Source organism: Lycorma delicatula, chromosome 9 (assembly GCF_047948215.1).
Source record: "Lycorma delicatula isolate Av1 chromosome 9, ASM4794821v1, whole genome shotgun sequence".
NCBI classification, from domain to species: Eukaryota; Metazoa; Arthropoda; class Insecta; order Hemiptera; family Fulgoridae; genus Lycorma; species Lycorma delicatula.
The window spans coordinates 87,274,715-87,295,619 of NC_134463.1; the positions used below are offsets into that span (position 1 = coordinate 87,274,715).

The 20,905-nt window shown below is 29.9% G+C and overlaps 1 protein-coding gene across 5 annotated transcripts in view; it reads right to left on the reverse strand.

Annotated features, from left to right (window-relative positions):
* The window catches only part of Scp2 (Sarcoplasmic calcium-binding protein 2), an 869,372-nt gene that overhangs the window by 47,971 nt on the left and 800,496 nt on the right, over window positions 1–20,905 (reverse strand). For all 5 annotated transcript variants that reach the window (XM_075376000.1, XM_075375999.1, XM_075375998.1 and 2 more), the window contains one exon: window positions 8,153–8,205. In XM_075376000.1, coding sequence (XP_075232115.1) covers window positions 8,153–8,205 — 53 coding nt within the window. The remainder of the gene's footprint in view (window positions 1–8,152; window positions 8,206–20,905) is intronic.

Sequence of the window (20,905 nt, forward strand, 5' to 3'; positions counted from 1 at the left end):
TCTAAAAAAAATTAAAACTAATTTTGCTCTTTAATGAGTTAAAAATGATAAAAAAAATCTATTCTTTAAATTTAGTTCCGTAAAAGACAAACAAACGGTAAATAACAAAATAGAAAGTTATGAAATTTTTTTAATGAAAAGGTTTATTTAAACTTAATTAAAAGTTAAATAATTAAGACCTATTAAGAAAATAAAAATAATACTTTTATTGTAAAACAAGTTTTAATTTTTATTTACAAATATTGTTTTTTAATGGAAACAATCACAGAATAAATTGTTTGAAAATTCTGTTGTTCAACGAAGAATACTTATTATAAATCTATAACAATACGAAAGATGCAGAACCAATTATGTATAAAACCAAAAAAAACTACTTCTAAATTGGAAATGAAAATGAAAGGTTGATAAAGAAGCGAAGACGAAACCTAAAAATTCATTTCCGGTAAAGATAAATGTTGTATTTCAAAACAAAATGATTTTTGACAACTAAATAACGTCAAATTTTTTATTAAAAATATATATTTTATGAACGGTTCTTAATAGAAAATAAAATAAATGAGCTTTCTTTAATAAAAAGAATAAGATAAATTTATTCTTTAATAAACATTAACATTAAATAAAAAAATACGCATCGTTAAATATTTTTTATATCATTATCTGTCCTTCATGAATATATTTATATTATGCGGTAAATACATTTTGAAACCATGTTTTTAACACCATTTACAAATGAAAAAAAATCTATTTAAATAAAAGACAATCTTCATTTTGTGTGTACCCTAATAATTCAAAAACTATTTAACCGATTTCTCTGAAATTAAAAAAAAATAAAATTTCATTAAAATGGAGCTAGGAATAAGTAAGTGCAAGATAAACGCCATTGTGAAGGGAAAGTTCCACCAGGCGCAGAATTACGACCTGCAAGCCCAAGGTAGCATAGAAGAAAGAAAGAAGGAGACGTGTACAAATACCTAGGATTCGATCAGACGATTAAATTGGAGCACAAAGCCATTAAGGAAAAACTTAAGAAAACGTATGAAAAGAGATTAAAATTAATTTTAAAATCGGAGCGTAATGGGGGAAATAAAGTGAAGGCAGTGAACTCATATGCAGTACCAGTACTCACGTATGCGTTAGGTATTATAATAAGGTACATGAAACAGAGTTAAACGAGTTGAACAGACTCATTAGAAAAATATTCTACCAAGAAAAGTCTCGCCACATCCACTCGTCAAAAGAAAGATTCACGCCCTCGAGAAAGGATGATGGAAGAGGAGTACTCGATATTAAAAATCTATGCTACGGCCAGAACGAAAACTTAAGGGATTACTTCCATAGCAGGCAATACCCCTTCTATCAAGCCATCGTAGCGGCAGGCCAAAACTATACGCCGTTAAACTTAGCCAACAGGACTAACAACGTAGAACACACGAAAGAGAGCGATGTAGATAAAATTCTAGACTGAGGAAGAAAAGAGCTGCATGGGAGATATAGGCACCGTCTAGAGCAGGAAGGAGTCGACAAAGCGGCTTCAAATAATTGGCTTGTACAAGGAAAGTTACATTCTGAGACGGAGGGGTTTATATGTAGCATACAGGATCAAGTAGTAGCAACAAGAAAATTTTAAGAGTTATTCTTAAAGAAAATATCAACAACAAATGTAGGTTATGTATGCAACTCAATGAAACGAAAGACCATATAATCACTGGCTGTCCGATTCTAGTTCCGACGGAGTACACCAGGAGGCACAACAACGTGGCAAAAATTGTACACACAGAACTCTGCAATAGATACAAGTTCGAGTTTCAAAAAGGACCCTACTATACTTATAAGGTAGCCTCCTTTTTGGAGAACAACGCAAAAATTTTCTGGAACCAGGGAATTGTAACAGCAAACCCCATCGACTGTAATAAGCCAGATATAGCAATAGTTGATAAAATGGAAAAAGTAACTTACCTAATAGACGTAGCCATCCCGTCAAGTAATAACATCAACACTAAACGCAATGAGAAGCTGCAGAAATATACAGATCTTGCTTTTGAAATTAAAGAAATGTGAAATCAAAAAGAAGTTTATATAATCCTGATAATTATATCTGCGGAGGGAATAATACCATCTTCTTTGCACAACAGTCTTGAAAAACTGAAGATCCAGTGGAAGACCCACGCGCTAATGCAAAGGAGCGTGATAATTGACACCTGCCATATTGCCCGGAAGGCACTCAGTCAACAATAGCAAGCCTAATCTCGTTGGTATAAATTACTTCGAGTTTAAGGAATATCATCGGCAAAAGTAAAAGCGGTGAAAGTGTGGGATAATAATAATAATAATAGTAATAACTATTACTATTTGTCCCGGGAGTGTTTACGTGTTATTCTTTCCATAACATTTAATAACACAGTGGAACCTACGAATAACGAACTTACTTGTAACGAGAAAAATTGTGGGATTTATTTGATTTTCTATCTCATTAATGATAAATTAACTTTCTTTTAGCGAGGTATCGACGCATCATAAACTTGACTATTATCATTTTTTTAAATATTGTAATTCAAAAAAGTTAAGTAACAATCAAATAATGTCAACGCAAGGGAAATTCCATTTCTTCATTTACGAAATATACATTTACGATTTTTACGTAAAGATTGTTACATTTTATCTTAGGTTTGTTCAGGTCAGATCTGAAGGATGAACAAAAGGTTTGTAAGAGGACGTTGTACAGTATAATTTAAGTACGTACAGTACGCCGGCCTCCGTGGCGCGAGTGGTAGCGTCTCGGCCTTTCATCTGGAGGTCCCGGATTTGAAACCTGGTCAGGCATGGCATTTTCACACGCTCCAAAAATTGTCATCCATCTCATCCTCTGAAGTAATATCTAACAGTGATCCCGGAGGTTAAAAAAAAAGTAAGCAAGTACAATTCCATTAAAAGTTCCATTGCAGTATTACAAAGGCTGGTAGTTATTTTAATTACTGGGTTTTCTGTTTGCAAAATTTCAGGAAAGACTGAGGCCAAACAATGATCCATCAAAACTGCCCAAAAGGTTCATCGAATTCCAGAGCACATTTTAAACGATTTAAGTGAAAGTCTGAAGAGAGGCGTGGTTAAAGATAAATTTTACCTGTCCTATCCCTATACTTTTATCTTTTATTAATGTCCTGTCCTATACTTTTATTAATACGGAAATCAAGAAATCCAAGATGTTTTAAGAATGTAAAAAAACTTCCCGTCGATTACGTGTGTAATTCTAAAGCATGGATGATTCAATGATTTTCGAACAAGACATTCATAAATGGGATTTTGAACTGCAAAAAAGTAACAGAAAAATTTTATTATCGATCGATAATTGCCCCACTCAGCTGTTACTGCACAAAAAATATAAATCTTGTGTTTTTACTGCCTAATACCACAGCAAAACTGCAGTCTATAGATCACGGGGTTATTCGCAGTTTTAAAGTTCATTACAGGCGGTTAATGCTTTTAAAAATTATTGAGAAAATGAACAAAGAAAAGAATTCCAAATGACGGTTTTATACGCCATCAGATTTATGAAGCGAGCTTGATGTAACGTATCACAAACTACAATTCGAAACAGTTCTAAAAAATTCGGTCTCATTCCACGACATATTTCGACGGAAGATTTCCGTGATGAAGGGGATATACCACTGACAGAATGGATTCAAACTTTTAACTCGATAAAAAAATCAGCCTTTCAAGGATACTCAATAGATGATTACACAACAGCCGATGGTGACGTACGTACAGCAGAAATTCCGACTGATGAAGGCATTATTACTGAGGTAACTCATAATCGTACCGTATCGGTGATAGCGAAGCTGAAATCGAAAACGAAGATGAATCTATTACACTCCCAGTCGTATCAATGATTGACGCTAAAGAATGTTTTAAAAAATTAACGGAGTTTAGCGAGACTAATAATGTAAGTGATAAATTTGTGGAGTACTTGAAAAAATTACAAAACTGTTTTGATGATTACACGTGTACGTAAGATTATTAAACAAACAAAAATAAACGATTATTTTAAAGCTAAATAGCTTGTATGGGCAATTGTTAACAGACTTAAAAAAATAAAATGTAATTTTGTTCAAAATAAAAGGCTTAATATTTTAGTAACTAACATAAATTTTGATAAAACTAATATTTATGGAGATATAACAGAGTGAAAAATAAACATGGCAGCCATTTTGTAATTTGCGAACATATTTAAGTCCTGATTTTTTGCTAATTTTAAAACTTTATAACCAAGACGCTTACCAAATAATAATGTGATTCGTTTATCAAAACTTGAGATATAAATTTTAACATAAAAATAATAAAATGGCGGACAATGGGAGAACGAAGGAGAAGTTGCCATTTTTGCTAAGGATATTTTTTGTTTAGTTTTACAAGTAGAATCCGAAAAAGTATATCCAGCTCACCATTTTAGAAACACTGTACATATAAATAATGCATGGAGAGATCCATTTCGGTCAATAACTAGTGGTTTATTATGTATGTTCTTCTATTTTAATATTTAATTATATTAACAAAAAATAATTAATTTTTAAGGTAACTGCAAATGAAATAAAAAAAAATTGTGGTGTATAAAATTATATCTAAATATGTCATTTAGATATAATTATCTAAATTATAATTATTACATCTACATTATGTCATTTTAGAATATGAGGATAATAAAAAAAATCTAGAGCAGTTCTGCACAAGAATACAGAATTTTCGTTATTTGAAAATTATACTATACGTTATTTAAAATTATTGTACGTAATATGAATTTACGTATTTTCTAACTTGCTTCGCTCAAATTTTATCGACCTTAATTTGAACGTAACTCAAACGACTCAATCAATCTTCATCAAATTTTCACATGTTTAACTTCAGGTACACTACTACAGCATAACTGAGTTTCAATGAAATTGGAAATTTTTGAGCCATAAAAGTTTATAGGTACGGAACAACAATTTAAATTAATGATATTTTCGTAAATCTCATACCTCAAAACGTAAACAGAATTTATTTTTACATCTCCACTTACACTATGCGACCGAAAGAAATACTCTACTTTTCTTCGAAAAATCGATAAAAAAGATCTATATACCAGTGGTATATTGTAAAAAAACAAAAATAATCAGACAGCTTATAGAATATAGATTAGATATAATTGACAGAATTACACGTGGAATTGTGTTGTCTGAAATGAGTATAATGATGAATGTCTATAGTGATATTGAAGAGATTGATTATAGTAGGCTAATAAAATTATTAGTAATAAAATGAAGCTGGTATCGACTGTTGTAATGAAACAAAAACAATGTAGCCACAACGTAAATTGTTTTATTTCGGCTATGCAGTTCCTACAGTTAAACAAAGATCAATATAAAACAGTATTCACTCAATACGATCCACTGGTGTATGTATATTGAAACCACATTAATTTAGTTTTAAAACTTTATAAATAATTAATTTATTGTTAATATTATAATTAATTTAATACATAAAAATCTAACGTGGACACCACATAACTTCCTTGTACGCCTATTAAATTACATATACACATTTTTTGTTGCCCTTCATTTAAACTTGTTTCATTTGAAAGTGAGATACAATCTTCCAATTTTTTAATAAAGTGGGCAGTTACATAATTACATTGTGGTGGACACCACAGCATCACATTTTCTCGTGGTGTCCATATCAGCATTTTATATTAGTTTATGTGAGAACGTGTCGGATCCATGAACTCGGACACATCGGTTCGAATTCGACTTCATCATATACATATATTTTTTTATTATTTTTTTTTAATTTAAATATATTATTGATTTATTAATAGTTATTAACGTCTGTAAACATTTTTGAATTAAAATGAAAAAGTACATAAAATGTTATTTCACTAATAACTTCTAATTTTTTTTCATATTTTTTTTTAATTGTTTTTATTTTATTATTATTTATTGTAAAACGTTTTTTACAATCAGAGGTTATTAGTAAATCAATATATTTAAACTAAAAAAAGTTAAAAAAAATATATGTATATGAAGTCGGATTTGAACCGATGTGCCTTCCCCTTGTAAGATCCAAATATTTTATTAATTAAAATATTCATTTGGCTATAACTCTGAAAATAAGTGCCACTTATGATATAGCGTTGAAGAGCTCTCAATAAGGGCATGTAATAAAAAGTCCAAAATCCAAAAAAATTTGTTTTTGGACTTTTTTGGACACTTTTGGCCGCACCACCACCCATCGTTACTAGCCCTGATGAGCTTTAACGGGAGTCATCTTTCGCCCTCTAACGTTTTACATCTCACAGTAATAAGCCAGGCATCGTTGGGATGCAACCGATGTAAATGCCTCGGTAGACATTTATATCGGTGATCTTAAAACTCAGCTTTTGCCTTCGCTGTATGCCTCGTCTGGACATCTTGAATGTCCTTCCTAGCCACTAGACACGATTATTTGAGACACATCTAAACAGAATAGGAGTAGCTGAGACTCCACAGTGCTTCCTATGCAACGATGAAGAAATGACAGCCGACCATATATTTGTCGGCTGTATGTTCGTCTGTGAGGAATAAAATGGCAAATATTCCTACTCTGGCGTAGAAAAAAAAGTTTTCTCTAATTTTAACACCCCTTCAGTAAAAACTAAAATGAGAAAAACAGATTTAAAAAAAAATTTCTGCCATTTAGGTCCGGTCTGTAATTTAAAAACAGTGTAGATATTTCTCGATAGCCTTATATGAAGTATAAACTTTCAAAAGATCTTTGAAAAATATTTAAATTGAAGGGAGATAGAACAAAAGAACAAAACATATATATTTCAATTTTATGAGGTGGGGGTTGATTTTTTTGAAAAACATTTTTGGATTTTTTATATATGCATTGTAGTTAAAAAATTTTCTTTAATTAAGTTTTCTCTAAACTTAGAAATTACCTTGGAAGAAAATCGAGATTGGTTTTTCGTTCCCCCTGACCGAATTTTGAAAAAAAATAAAAATATTATTAGGCTAATTTTCTGTACGTAGACATATTTCAGCCAAATTTGAAGAAGCTTGATTTGGTTTGGTTGGTCAAACGTGAGATGTAAAGCCAAATGTAGTGCGACACATGACCGTACATACGTACGCACGCACACACATACGTTTTTTTTTTGTCTAGATGAACTATTTCCAAATCAGCTGATTTGGAAGTCGAGAGTTCCAGTGTTCAAGCCCTAGTAAAGGCAGTTATTTTTATACGGATTTAAATTCTAGATTGTGGATACCGGTGTTCTTTGGTGGTTGGGTTTCAATTAACCACACATCACAGGAATGTTCGAACTGAGACTGTACAAGACTACATTTTATTTACATTCATACACATCATCCTCTGAAGTAATATCTGAACGGTAATTCTCGGAGGCTAAACAGGAAAAAAATAAAGATAACTATTTGACCCTAAAACGTAAGAGTAGCAAAAAATCCGATGCGATCTCCATTTTTGATATGATCACCATACTTTCTCCTTTAAAATAGTTGTTTTAGTTATATATTCGTTGGGAAAGTACATATAAAATACTAAGATTTGTTGTATACAAATTAATTGATTGCCTATGGGCAACAAAGTATATGCAACACTTCTAGACATTATTTTTATTGTAATTACCAACATTTTAACAATTAAATAAACTCTCGGCAACACGCGAACTTTACTATGAAAATTTAGAAGTTATTATTGGGTTTCAACAATCATAAAAATTACATGATTATACAACAGTCCAATTATTAATATTATTCAATTTTAATAATTTAACAGTTAATTTAATCTTTGCAAAAAGGTTAACTTATGTGTACAAAAAATTCCATTTGTAATTTTTGGCTATTATGTATGTTTCGTATGTATTTATGTATGTGTATTCATTAGTAATTAAAAAAAAGAAAAAAATTCAGAAGTAATAATGAGTTACAGAAAAAAACAATTTAAAACGGTTTGGTTTTAGATAAATTAAATAATAGAAAACTATATTAAAATATGATAATAAATTATTATATAATGGTATATCATTTTACCATTTTTATTTTTATGAATAAAAATGAATAAAAAAGAAAACCATCTGAGAATTAAAAAGAATTTATAATTTATATATAAAACTTACCTCAATAGCTAATTCAAAGTCCTTTTTATCGATGTTTCCGCTTTTGTTGACGTCTGTAAAATAAAACAAAAATTATTACATTGAAAATATGAAATAAATATACTCTTTTATAAAAAAGTCACTCTATTCATTGAATATAAAAGAAATACGTCTGTAGAATAGCTAAAAAGAAAATTAACTCGAAATTACTTTAATAATATTCGGATAAAGAAAATGTATAATTTAGTTTATACTCGAATCAATTATTCCATAAAGATGTAATTTAAGTAACCTATACCTTTATCTCAATTAATATCAATTGACATCGTGAAAATGTATTTAACCTACATGAAATGATTAAGTGATGTATGAGAATCATTTTAACGTATATGGATTGTACATTGTTTCATTCTATATTAGACGATTATTCAACAGCCCAACTATCAATATTATTATAATTTTAATAATTTAAAAATTCATTTATCTCCGAATAAAATGTACAAAAAGTTCTATTGATTTCACCTGTATTTTTAGTTTTCCATCTAGATAGCGCTATACCAGAGCTATAGCTCTAGAAGGGAAACTATTCTAATCGGTCCAATTTGGATATATGCGGTTTTCATAGGATCTTAACGTTTTGACACCTAAGGAACCCAAAATACCGAATAGAAATTTTCCGGATGTTAATGTTCGTATGTACGTGTGTTTTCGGTGTTGGCCTCTAAATAACCTTATATTATCAGAACTACTGGACCGATTTTCACCAAAATTGGTCAGATTACTTCTGTATGTCATTGATGCCATTAAATTTTCAACTTAAAAGGTCAAGAGGGTGAGGCTGTAGAACAATGTCCCCCTCAGTATCTCGAGATTTCACCTAATTAAGGTCATATTTTTCTTAGGCAGATTTTTTAATTAAATAGCAACAATATTTCCAAAAAAACATTTTGCAATTAGCACCCCCACCCCTTTTAAAAAAAGTAAATAAAAAATTTGCCAAAAGAAATCTGCGAGACTCCCCAAAACTGAATGATTTTTTTACCATATTCCGACGGCAAGTGTGTCTGGAATCTGTGGCTCTTTCCTCAACTGCAAAATGAACCACAAAACTTATTTGGTAACAAGATGGTGCGGCTCCTCACTATCATAATGTACTTGATTGGTTGAGTGAAATTCTCCCCGACCGCTGGACCGGTCACCGAGGACCAGATGACAGGGATTGTTTGCCGTGGCCTCCATGGTCGCTCGATCTGACCCCATGCGAATTTTTTCTTCGGGGGTTTATAAAGGATCAAGTGTATGTGCCACCGTTAACGGCTGACCTTCCCGACTTGAAACAAAGGATTAAAGCAGCTGTCGCATCAATTACTCCAGACTTGCTGATTAAAACATGGGATGAACTCGCTTATCGGCTGGATGTGCGCCGTGTGATGAATAGTGCTCAAATTAAACATATACATAAAAGACCGTTTAAATTTCTACTTTCATTTCATGCACAATTTATCAATTTAAGTAAAACTTAGTAAATATTATATAACTTTAAAACTCCGATATTCATTTTGAAATACACGATTTTTTTAGCTTAAAATATTAGAACAGAACAGAAAAAAGACAAGCAGTATCTAACAAGTAATCTAACATAAAAAAAAAAAATTCAGTTGTTATAAATATACTAAAAATATAAAATATACAGAATTTTAGAAGTAGATTAATAAAACTATCCGACTCTCAAAAGTGCTAGAAAAAGTAAGAAAAAATTATTTTGATTAACAATTAATGAGAAATGAATCCCTAACCTTAAAAATTCAATTTTCCCCATTAAAAGAACGTACTTCATGTGTGTTCTATTTTTAAACTGTGTACATAAAATCAACTACACCACTGTAAGGAATATATAACAATGAAAAATGTTAAATATAAATATAAGTAAAGAAATATGACTTTTTTTCAATTTATAATTTAGGAATACTAGAAAAAAAGAATTTAAATACATTATGAATTATAAATATAATACAGCAACTTAGAATAATATAAAAAATTTCAACCGTTAATAAAACAGGTTAAAATAACGTTGAAAAAAAACTGAATCTTAAATAAGATGTTGAGATACAAAAGAATAAATTAGAGCTTTAATTCAAATGCAAACACCAATGAACAAATGGAACAATTCTAAAACAAATGAAAATTCTTTAAGAAACTTCTTTAACCGTTTCTTTTTACGATTAAAAAATATAAACATATATGATTTTGATATAAAAGTGCGATTTTAGTTTATATATATATATATATTAGAAACTTTTATGTTAACGAAAATTGTTTAAATATAAAGAAATAAATCATTTTTTAATATTTAGAGAAGTTGCTGGATTGTGAAATGCCAAAATTTACAATTATATATAACAAATAAATGTGTTTTATAACCAACTACTTTTAAAAATTTCCGGTTTAAAAGTTGCAAAATATTAATCGGTTCTACGCAAAAGTAGTTGCTCTTTCTATATATATATATATATATATATATAGACACTTTTATATTATATATTATATATATATATATATATATATATATATATATATGTTACGGTAAATCTTAAGTTTTACCGGTAAATTCTAACATTTACAAGTTACTTGGTAAAAGACCGAAAAAATCTTGAAAAACATTTAATTTGGACTTTTACCAAAGCGTTTTGTTCATTGTTGACTATTACCCTATTCTGTTGGTAAAAGTTGACAATTCTGTAACGAAATCACTTCTAAATAGGAAAAAGCATGAATTTAAAAATGCTCTTCTCAATTTCGGGATTTCAGTTCAAAAATTGCATTAAAATTAATAATTTTCAAACGTGAGAATAATCAATTAATAGTTAACTCTTAAACACACAGTCTGTGTCTAACAACCGGATTGTTTGTTAACCCAATTTATTTTCAATTTTTGCTGCGGGAAAAAAGTTTTGAATCCCAACTGAACGTTTTTCATTAAATACAGTCATTTCGTTCGTTCAAACCATTCTAAAACTAAAAGATATAAAAAATATAACTAAAAATTCTGTTTTTTAAAATATAGCCTTCCAGTTTTCTGTTTATCGTAAAATTCGTCTTTCTTTCTACAAAACATCATGATTAAAAAAACATGCTGCTAAGAAAATGTGATTGAATTTTATTTAATATTATTAAGAATAATTTTTACACAAAAAAGACACAATATTTCAAATACAGCGATTGATAAAATTCAAAAAGTGTAGAGGTTTCGAATGACGGCTAAAAGTGCACTTGAAGAGCAGGCAGAAAAGATGAAGGCAACATCGTCTAAAAAGTTTCAAAAACTTTCTGTCGGGCAAAACGTCGGAGTGAAAGTACCAGATATAGATAGAGCAAAGGTGGATCCAAAATCAATTATAGCTGTCATTATTGGTATTGAAAACGATTATTTTTTATGAACTTGGTACAAAGGTGGGTAAACTACAAGCGATGTATACGAGAAACCAGATTACGTTGTGCAATGAAAATTTTTGAGTGTTGAGGAAGTTGGAACTAAGACAGTGAGCATACGAGAAGTTGTGAAAAAACTGTCTTAAGTTGGTGGGGAAGGATTTAGAAAATGCAACTGCGTGAAAAAGTGTACGACGAACAGAAGTTTGTGCAAATCTGCAAAATTACTTTGTAATTCTAAATCCATAATATTCAACCTTGCTGCAATAAATAATAACGTGTGAATTTCAAAATTTCGTACAATTTTTTCGGACTTTTACCAAGTGACTTGGGTAAAATGTTAGAATTTACCGGTAAAACTTAAGATTTACCGGTATTCGGGGTTTTACCGTAACATATATATATATTTTATTTATATATATATATATATATATATAAAATAAGGCCAACAATTATGTACATCTTGACCCCGGAGGGGAAGACACTTGCCATATGATGGATCCGGCCGTCACGCTACCCCCTCCGACCTAGCGATTAGGGGCTTTACCGGAGGTCATCTTCAGTACCTTGGAAATGACATCTTTCAATCAAGCCTCTGCTAGGATGCCACCGATGAGAATGCCACCAGCGACATTCCCTTCGATGTATCACGCCTAACGCGGATTCAAGCAACAATGATCTTATTAGGTCCTAAACAGGACCATCCGATTTAGTTCCTACAATCCTAACCAAGGGAGGATGAGCCCAACACGCAAAACAGGTTCTAACTATTTCGAAAACTGAAAACATTAAACAAACAATAAACAACAAATATAAAATTGCAAACTAAACAAAACATCAACAAAACACAAAACACCTAACTAAAACAAAACATGAAACACATTAAAACTAGGCCAAAGGTAATCAGTAAAATATAAAAATAAAATACACCTAAAACTAATAAAAATAAAACAAACCTAACGAAACGCTAAAGAAAACAAGATAACTTTAAACGCTGGTCCGAGAACAAAAACATAAAACAAGCAAATAATATAACACTGTAATCTAACCAGAAATAAAACGTCAGACACTAACACAAACCAAAACACGAAACAAAAACTAAGCCAATAACAACGCAATGAAACAAACAAACATAAAACCAATCTAAAATAAACCTGAAACTAACCAGTATAAGACAAACTTATCAAAACCCATAAGAAGATAAACTTCTTCTTCTCTCATCTGTTTAAACCCCGACAAAATTAAACACCAAATGAAAACATATGCAGTACCAAACTGAACATTAACGTTAAACCACAATAATAAGGAGAATATACAACGAAAACAAAAACAAAATCTAAGATATCAAAGCTTGAAACTAATAAAATAAATCAATATAAAAAAAAAAATAAATCTAACAAAACCAAAAGCAAATCAAAAAATCCCTTTCGGCACGTCGGAAGGCGGAGGTAGATTTCACCGGTGCTAAGTAGGGGGATTAAAAGGATTTCCACCATAAAGTTAAAAAAACTTCAACTTTATTCAATACGACAACGGTTGAATATGAAAAAAGTTTCACATGTTTAGCATACAATGTTTATCTTCTTACAATTCCAGCAATATTTTGGTAATTCTTTGCCGTAAGGTCATATCAAAAATTGCTTCAAACAAAAGTTTTACGTAATGTTTAGAGGACAAACGATCAGTTTAAAGCGATTCGATACTGTGTCTATTAAGGGAGGTATGATTTTTTTTTCGAAACTCCATTATTTCCACCCCCTGGGATAGTGGTTGGTGATATCAAAAACCTTTACTTACATAAGTTTTAGACCCTTATACAAAGAATAGCAGGAATTTTAAACGAATTCGATATTATACTTAATAAAAAAGTTATAGCGATATTTTGTTTTTTCGAAAAAGATCCACCATTTCCACCTCCATGGTCCGATTTTTCTCATTAACGAAATTCGACTGAGATTTTGGGGCGAGTTATTTTCAAGGAACAATTTGAAAGTGACTGACGCAAAATTTCGGCCGTCATCGTGTTCACAAGAAAGTGAAATATATAAATATATATACATAAACTTTTGAGCTGACGATGGTTTTGGGGTCTGGGGGATGTGAAACGCGAAGATATTTCGAAATTTTCCAGAAGTCGAATCATGGTACCGGCACAATAACTAAAAACAAAAGAACAATAAACCAAAGCAGGAACAAAAGCAAAATACAATAATACCAACCCTATATAGCTCTAAATATCAATCCTACCATTTAGAAGGTCCCGCGCACGCTTGTACGCGGGACATTCTTCTGATTTAAAATCGTGGTCGGCTGATGATTATTGTACAGTTATGTACAATAATCATGAAAAATATCATAAAAAATTCATTATTTTTGTTTAAATCCTAATTTTTTTTTATTGCTTAATATCGCCTCATAAGCTTGAAGCTTGTGGATGGGATACGTAATGGAATTTTGAGATTCAATAGTAATAAATAACGTACAATATTCATTAAAATCATTATAAATATGCTTTAATAATTAATTATAATACCGATATATCCTAATAATTATTCAAGTTAACAATTAATATACCAGGAACAAAAGGCAATTAAATATTGATATCATAAGTTAAATTTTCAAAAGTTAGGTTGGCAGCAACATTATATTAAATTGTTGTCAAAATTATATTATACGCAAATAAAAGCAAGGCGTATTAAACTTTTACGATATTGTTATAACTTTTTAAATACTACACCAATTATCTATTGTTCAACGCAAAAAAAACATGCACAAGAATAACTTACTAACTGCCGGCATATAACAAATTTATTGTTTATGTCTCAGGCATTTATAATGACTCTATATTTGTAACTTTCAGAAAAAAAATAACAACATTGAAATATTTCTTCTCATTAAAATACAATCGCGTTCACTCGCACATACATACATATGAACAAAACAACGGAGAGACAAAACGCTCAGTTTTTAAACATTTATAAACAAAGGATTTTATTTACATTTTTTAAATTATACGAGTACATTCAGAGTGACTGAGGAGGAAAAGGAAATAATTTTGGAACTGATTCTAGTATTTGAAATAAGGAAAAAGGTTCATATCACATATATATGAAAATGTTTTATTATCGAGTTACGGCTAGCGAAAAATTTCGCCCGGATTTTTGTGCTCCTGGTGAAATGAGTCATACTGAAATTTTTAAGGCGTTTTAGGGCATACAATATTTTAATTTAAATTTTCTTCAAAAAAGATCTGTTTGTTTCAGTATCTCCTTCGGTTATTGAAACTGCTTTAAACTGCGTGTGCGATGCGACTGGCTGACAAAAAAAACGTACCGTCATTTCCTCCCAAAGAATTAAGAATTTTTTACCCGGGTAAATAAACAACTATAAATACTATTTTTAAGATCGGGGACGACTATTCTGATACCCGTTTACTTCAGGTCATTCAAAGTTTCGAGATCTGTGCTGACAAATTGTTATTTTGAAGAAAGAAATTGCAATACTCTGATAGATGTCTATAAACTGAACAGTCTAATTATTATTTATCAGTATTATTCTCAAAAGCATGGCTAATGAACACAATAAAGGTACAGGGGGCAGAGCCCTCAGGCTACTACCAATTAAATCGATAAGTAAAAAATGACAACGATGCTGGTTAAGGTTCCTGTATTTATATAACGTTTAAAATTAAAACCCTTTCCAACGATGGTTGAAAATAGTTTTACCTTTACGTTTAATTAATTTTTGATAAAAAAAAAATATTATGAACCGATTTGTTAAATATATATATATATATATAAAATAATGCACCTTACATGAAAATATTTATAATTATCGCAAATCGTTTTTTAAGTTAAGTTCTTAAATTGTTTATATTATTCTCCATTTTTACTTCCCTGTACGAAGTAAAGGAAGTATTGTGATCGCGAAAAATTTCGGTTTTGACCCCTGAATCCATTTTGAATAGTTTCGGCATGACGTCTGTACGTACGTACGTACGTTTTAATTAATGAAATATTTGGATCTTACAAGGGGAAGGCACATCGGTTCGAATCCGACTTCATATACATGTATTTTTTCTTAACCTTTTTTTTTTTAATTTGAAGATATTGATTTATTAATAATTATTAACCTCTAATTGTAAAAAAAAAAATTACAATAAAAAATAATTCAATAATAAAAATAAAAAAAAATATGAAAAAATCAGATATACAAATTAAAAGTACACGTATAAATCAAAAGTACATATTTTATGTACTTCTCATTTTAATTCAAAAATTTTTACAGAGGTTAATAATTAATAAATCAATATATTTAAATAAAAAAAAAAAAAAAATGTTATGGATTCGACACGTTCTCACTTACACCACGTAACTACTTGAGTGACGTGAAATAAAATTAATGTATAAACTAATATATAATGCTGATACGGACACCACAAAAAATGTGATGCAATGAATGTGGTGTCTACCACAATGCAATTGTGTAACTCTTTATTAAAGAATTGGAGGATTGTATCTCACTTTGAAATGAAATAGGTTTAAATGAGGTGCAGCAAAAAATGTGTTTATGTAATTTAAAAGGGGTACAAGGATAATCTGGTGTCCACATCAGATTTTTTTTCTTTGATAATACTTTTAACTTTAACATAATTATTACACCGTAGTTAATTATTTTATAAATTCTGATTTTTTCTTTCTTTTTTTTTTTTTTTAATTTTTACTCTGTATATATTCATCCAAATTAACTAAACCTGACTGGCCTAATATACTCGTATATGGCCCACCGATCTAGTTCATCACTACAAGATTCTGTCATAAATTCCGCCTTTCTCTTCTTAATCTTGTGACCTTAAAAAATACTTTAAAAAATATGTAAATAAATTTATCATTTACAGAATTTATAAACGTTGTATTCCCATCCTTATCGTGGTATCAATTTATAAAAAAATTGTCTACAAGTTGAAAGAGCAAATTGAAAAAAATATCTACAATTTCTACTTTTCGAAAAGATCATGTATATTAGATTTGGAAAACAGTTCATTTAGAAAAAATTAAAATAAAATTCTGGTAGATAGGTGGGGCAGAATCTGTAATTTTAAGATAGGTTATGAATAACTATTCCAATAAGAATTAAAAAAAAATATTTCAACTGTGATTGGATCTAATTCAGAGAATAAATTTATGTTGATAGGATTAAAAAAACATTTATTCAAGACTTTATAATTCGAGTAACCAGAGTTCGTAAAATTAAAATTTTAGGAGTGGGAATGATTATTACTTTCTCAAAAAAAGATTTAGGGCTATCTAAATAGATAGCTAGTAATAGATTTCTAATTACATTTCAATCTATTACTTTTTATCAGGTACAAATCTTAAATGTATAGGTCATACCAATATCTCCATAATTTTTCTTTCGGATTTAAAAGAGAATAGTAGAATCAATATCTTAGTATAAAAAGCTACGTTACAAAAATTTCATGATTACACGTTTCCTCAGGTATGATAGCCGAATAAACACCCACATATATAAACACACATAGATATATATATATCATGTAAATGAGGCGTAGTCTTGTACAGACTCAGGCCGACAATTGATGAAATGTGTGGTTAATTGAATCCTAACCACCAAAGTACATCGGTATCCACTGATTAGTATTCAAATCCGTATAAAAGTAACCAACTTTTACTAGGATTTGAACCTGAGAACCTTCGGGTCCAAAAATCAGCTGTTTAAACAAGTGATTTGCGTCGACGAGGTTTACCACTAAACCAGCTCTGTGGGCAAAGTAACTTTTAAGCGAGTAATTTTGTAATAAATCAATACGTGTATTCTACTGGCAGTTCAGGTCGTATAAGATTAATTTTATCAAGTTGGGTTACTATGTATGTTCTATTAGACAAGATTTATTAGGGTAAATGTGTTATATTATAGCAAAATTGGTGATTTTCCAGAATGATTAGGAAATTTAGTTTTTGGTTTTAAGCAAACACAATTTTCCGGTACATTATAACCTCGATAATTCGACAGTCAATATTTAAATATCACCTTAAATAGTTTGTCACCATTAATGTTTTATAAGAAAAATATTTAGTTTTTGTTATTATCTTTATTGTTTATTAACTTGGAATTGTAAAAGAAGTTAACCAGAAAGAAGACTTAAAATGTAAAAAAAAAGAAAATTTTCCATGATTCAAATTTTAGGACTATGTAACTATAATTAAAGAATAAATGAAATATAAATAAATAAACGGTTCTACATGATACATAAAATATCTGATTGGGACATTACATATATTTTTTTATTACATATTTTATTTTTATTTTTTTCATATTTTTTTGTTATTATTGAATTATTTATTGTAAAAATATTTTTACATTTACAGGTTAATAATTATTAATAAATCAATGTATTTAAATTTAAAAAAAAGTTAAAAAAAGAAGATGAAGGCGGATTCGAATCGATGTGCTTTCCCCTTGTAAGATCCAAATATTTCATTAACATTTTATCTGGCTATAACTCTGTAACCAATGAAAATAAGTACCATTTATGAAATGTCGTTGAAAAGCTCTCAATAAGGGTTTATTACTGCAGTTAAGGAAAAGTCCAAAATCCAAATTGTTTGGATTCTACAGCTGATCGTTTTTGAGTTATACGAAATACATCCGTACGCATATATACGTACGTACATAAATACGTACTTACATACAGATGTCACGCTGAAACTAATCAAAATTGATTCAGCGATGGTAAAAATGGATGTTTCCGTTGAAATCTGAAAACCGAAATTTTCCGCGATTACAATAGTCCTTGTACGTACGAGGAAGTAAAAATTATAAAAGTTATAGATATTTTTATATATAGTCCAACCAAATTACACTTAAAAATAAAAAAATTGTTACCTGGACTTTTAAAAGTGGAAATGGGTAAATGGGCTTATAATAAACGTAAAAAAAAAAAATGAATGCGTGAGCGGTGGTAGTGAAGGGGTGACTTGGGGGGTTTGGTGGTTGAAAAAAAATTTTCCAACATAAAAGTTGTAGATCATGCAAAAACTACAACTTTTTTACAGGTCACTTGAACATAACCTCAAAATTTCCGAGAAAAACGAGAAAAGGTTTTTGTCATTAAAAACGATTAAAATCGATTAAGGATTTTATCTTTCATTTCCGCAAAAATAATTTAATTTTGACCAAACTTGGTGAAAGTATACTTTTCTGTGTCTTAAATAACCACAAATTATTTTGACGTTAACTTTCGCCGGAAATCGCAATAATATCATTTTTCACACCTTTTCAAACCGCCAAATCAACCCACCACCAACTCCCGCTCAGGCATTTATTTTTTTACGTTTATTATAAGCTTTACTACTTCCACTTATAAAAGTCTAGGTAACAATTCTTTTTCCCTCTAAATGAGTTATTTCGATCGGTCTAATAAATAAACAAAAATGTATACAACATTAAAATATTCAATTAGCGATGTACTGTACATTTTCCTGAACCAGATTGGAGGCCTTTGAAATGCGGGTTTGGAGGTGGATAGAAAAGATTAACTGGACGGGGAGAATTCGGAATGAGGAGGTGCTTCGTAGTGTGAGAGAAGAGAGGGAGATTATCGAAATAATAAAAAGAAGGAAATGCAGTTGGTTGGGACATTGACTGAGACGTGACTGGCTGTTGGTGACGGCATTGGAGGGATTTGTAACGGGGAGGAAAGCAAGAGGTCGAATGAAAATGGTAGACAATGTAAAAAGGGAAGGAAGTTACTATAAAATGAAACGAATGGTACAGAATGGAGAGCGGTCATGTGAAAACCTGCCTTTGGGCAGAACACTTATTACTATTATTTATGAATGACATAACTCTCGAATCCTATTTTCCGAATATATTTTCTCGATAGATTTAAAATCTATTTTCTAAAATAGAAAAAAAAATCTTATTACTATGGTATAAATATATTTTTATTTCATAAAACATATAAAAATAAATAAAAATTACATTATGACAATAAAAATAATCGAAATGTTTGTAAATAAATTCCTTTTGAAGTATTTACTTAATAGAGGAAGATCCATCAACTTTTAAATAAATTTTGACCAATATAATAGTAGTTTACATATTTTCACCCGTTATTTTAAAATCAAATTTTACAATAAAATGTACTTCCATGAAAATGAGATTAAAAAATTTTCAATTGATTCTAATAATTAATATACAATTTATGTAATTTGGGAAGTTATAAAATATTCGATAATAAATATGTGAAATTAAAAACTTATCGGCATTGGGAGAGGAAATTTCGACAAAACATTTGTTCGAGAAAGACATCAGTTTAAAACTTTTTTCGTGAGTTCTCAATAGAGAAAATAATTGCTGTAGTCCAATTATCCATTACAAATTAATATTTTCGATAAAACAATGATACCTCCCGGGTTTTCTATTTCTTTGATTTTTAGTTAAAATTTAGTTTAATAATATTAATATGTATTTCTTTTAGTATTTATATAGAGGGAGAGGATAAATTATACCATTTTCAAAATAATTTTTTCCCATTTAGTAAAAAAATTATTTTAATATAATATGAAATCTCTTCTAATAAAATTTTAATAATTTTATACTAAATATTAAATTAGCTCAAGATAGAATCTACGCTAACTACTGATACATTCTATTTATTAAACAAATAATTAGACAATTTTTTTTAAATCGTTTATTCTTTAAAAAATAAAACAATATTGAAAAAACTTTTGCGCAGTTCTGCGCAAGAAGACCGACTTTTCGTTTCCAATGCCCTCACTATTTCGCAGTCAGAAAGGCACTGATTTTCACAGTACAACGCACTGCATACGTTCGATTAACGAGTAGACTCTCCACACAAGCATCAAGTTTGAACTCATTGTGACTCACTGTAAAAGCGCGTATGAAAAATACACCACTGCACAATCAACATAACCTTAAATTGAGGTTACGTCTTTGTCGACCATAAATTGAGCGTAACTGTAGAACGACTCAACCAATCTTCATTATCATCGGCCGGCCTCCGTAGCGTAAGTGGTAGTAACGTTTCGGCCATTCATTCGGAGATCCCGGGTTCGAATCCCGGTCGTTAGGCATGGCATTTTCACACGCTAAAAATCATTCATCTTATCCTCTGGAGCAATATCTACGATGGTCTCGGAGGTTAAAAAAAAATTCATCAAATTTTCACATGCACAACTTCAGATATATTGCTATACCATATCTAAATTTTAATAAAATTGATCAAGTAGTTTTAAAGATCTTCCAATCAAAACATTTTCCGACTTTTTGGAACGGTAAGTGCAACTAATGAACGACTCA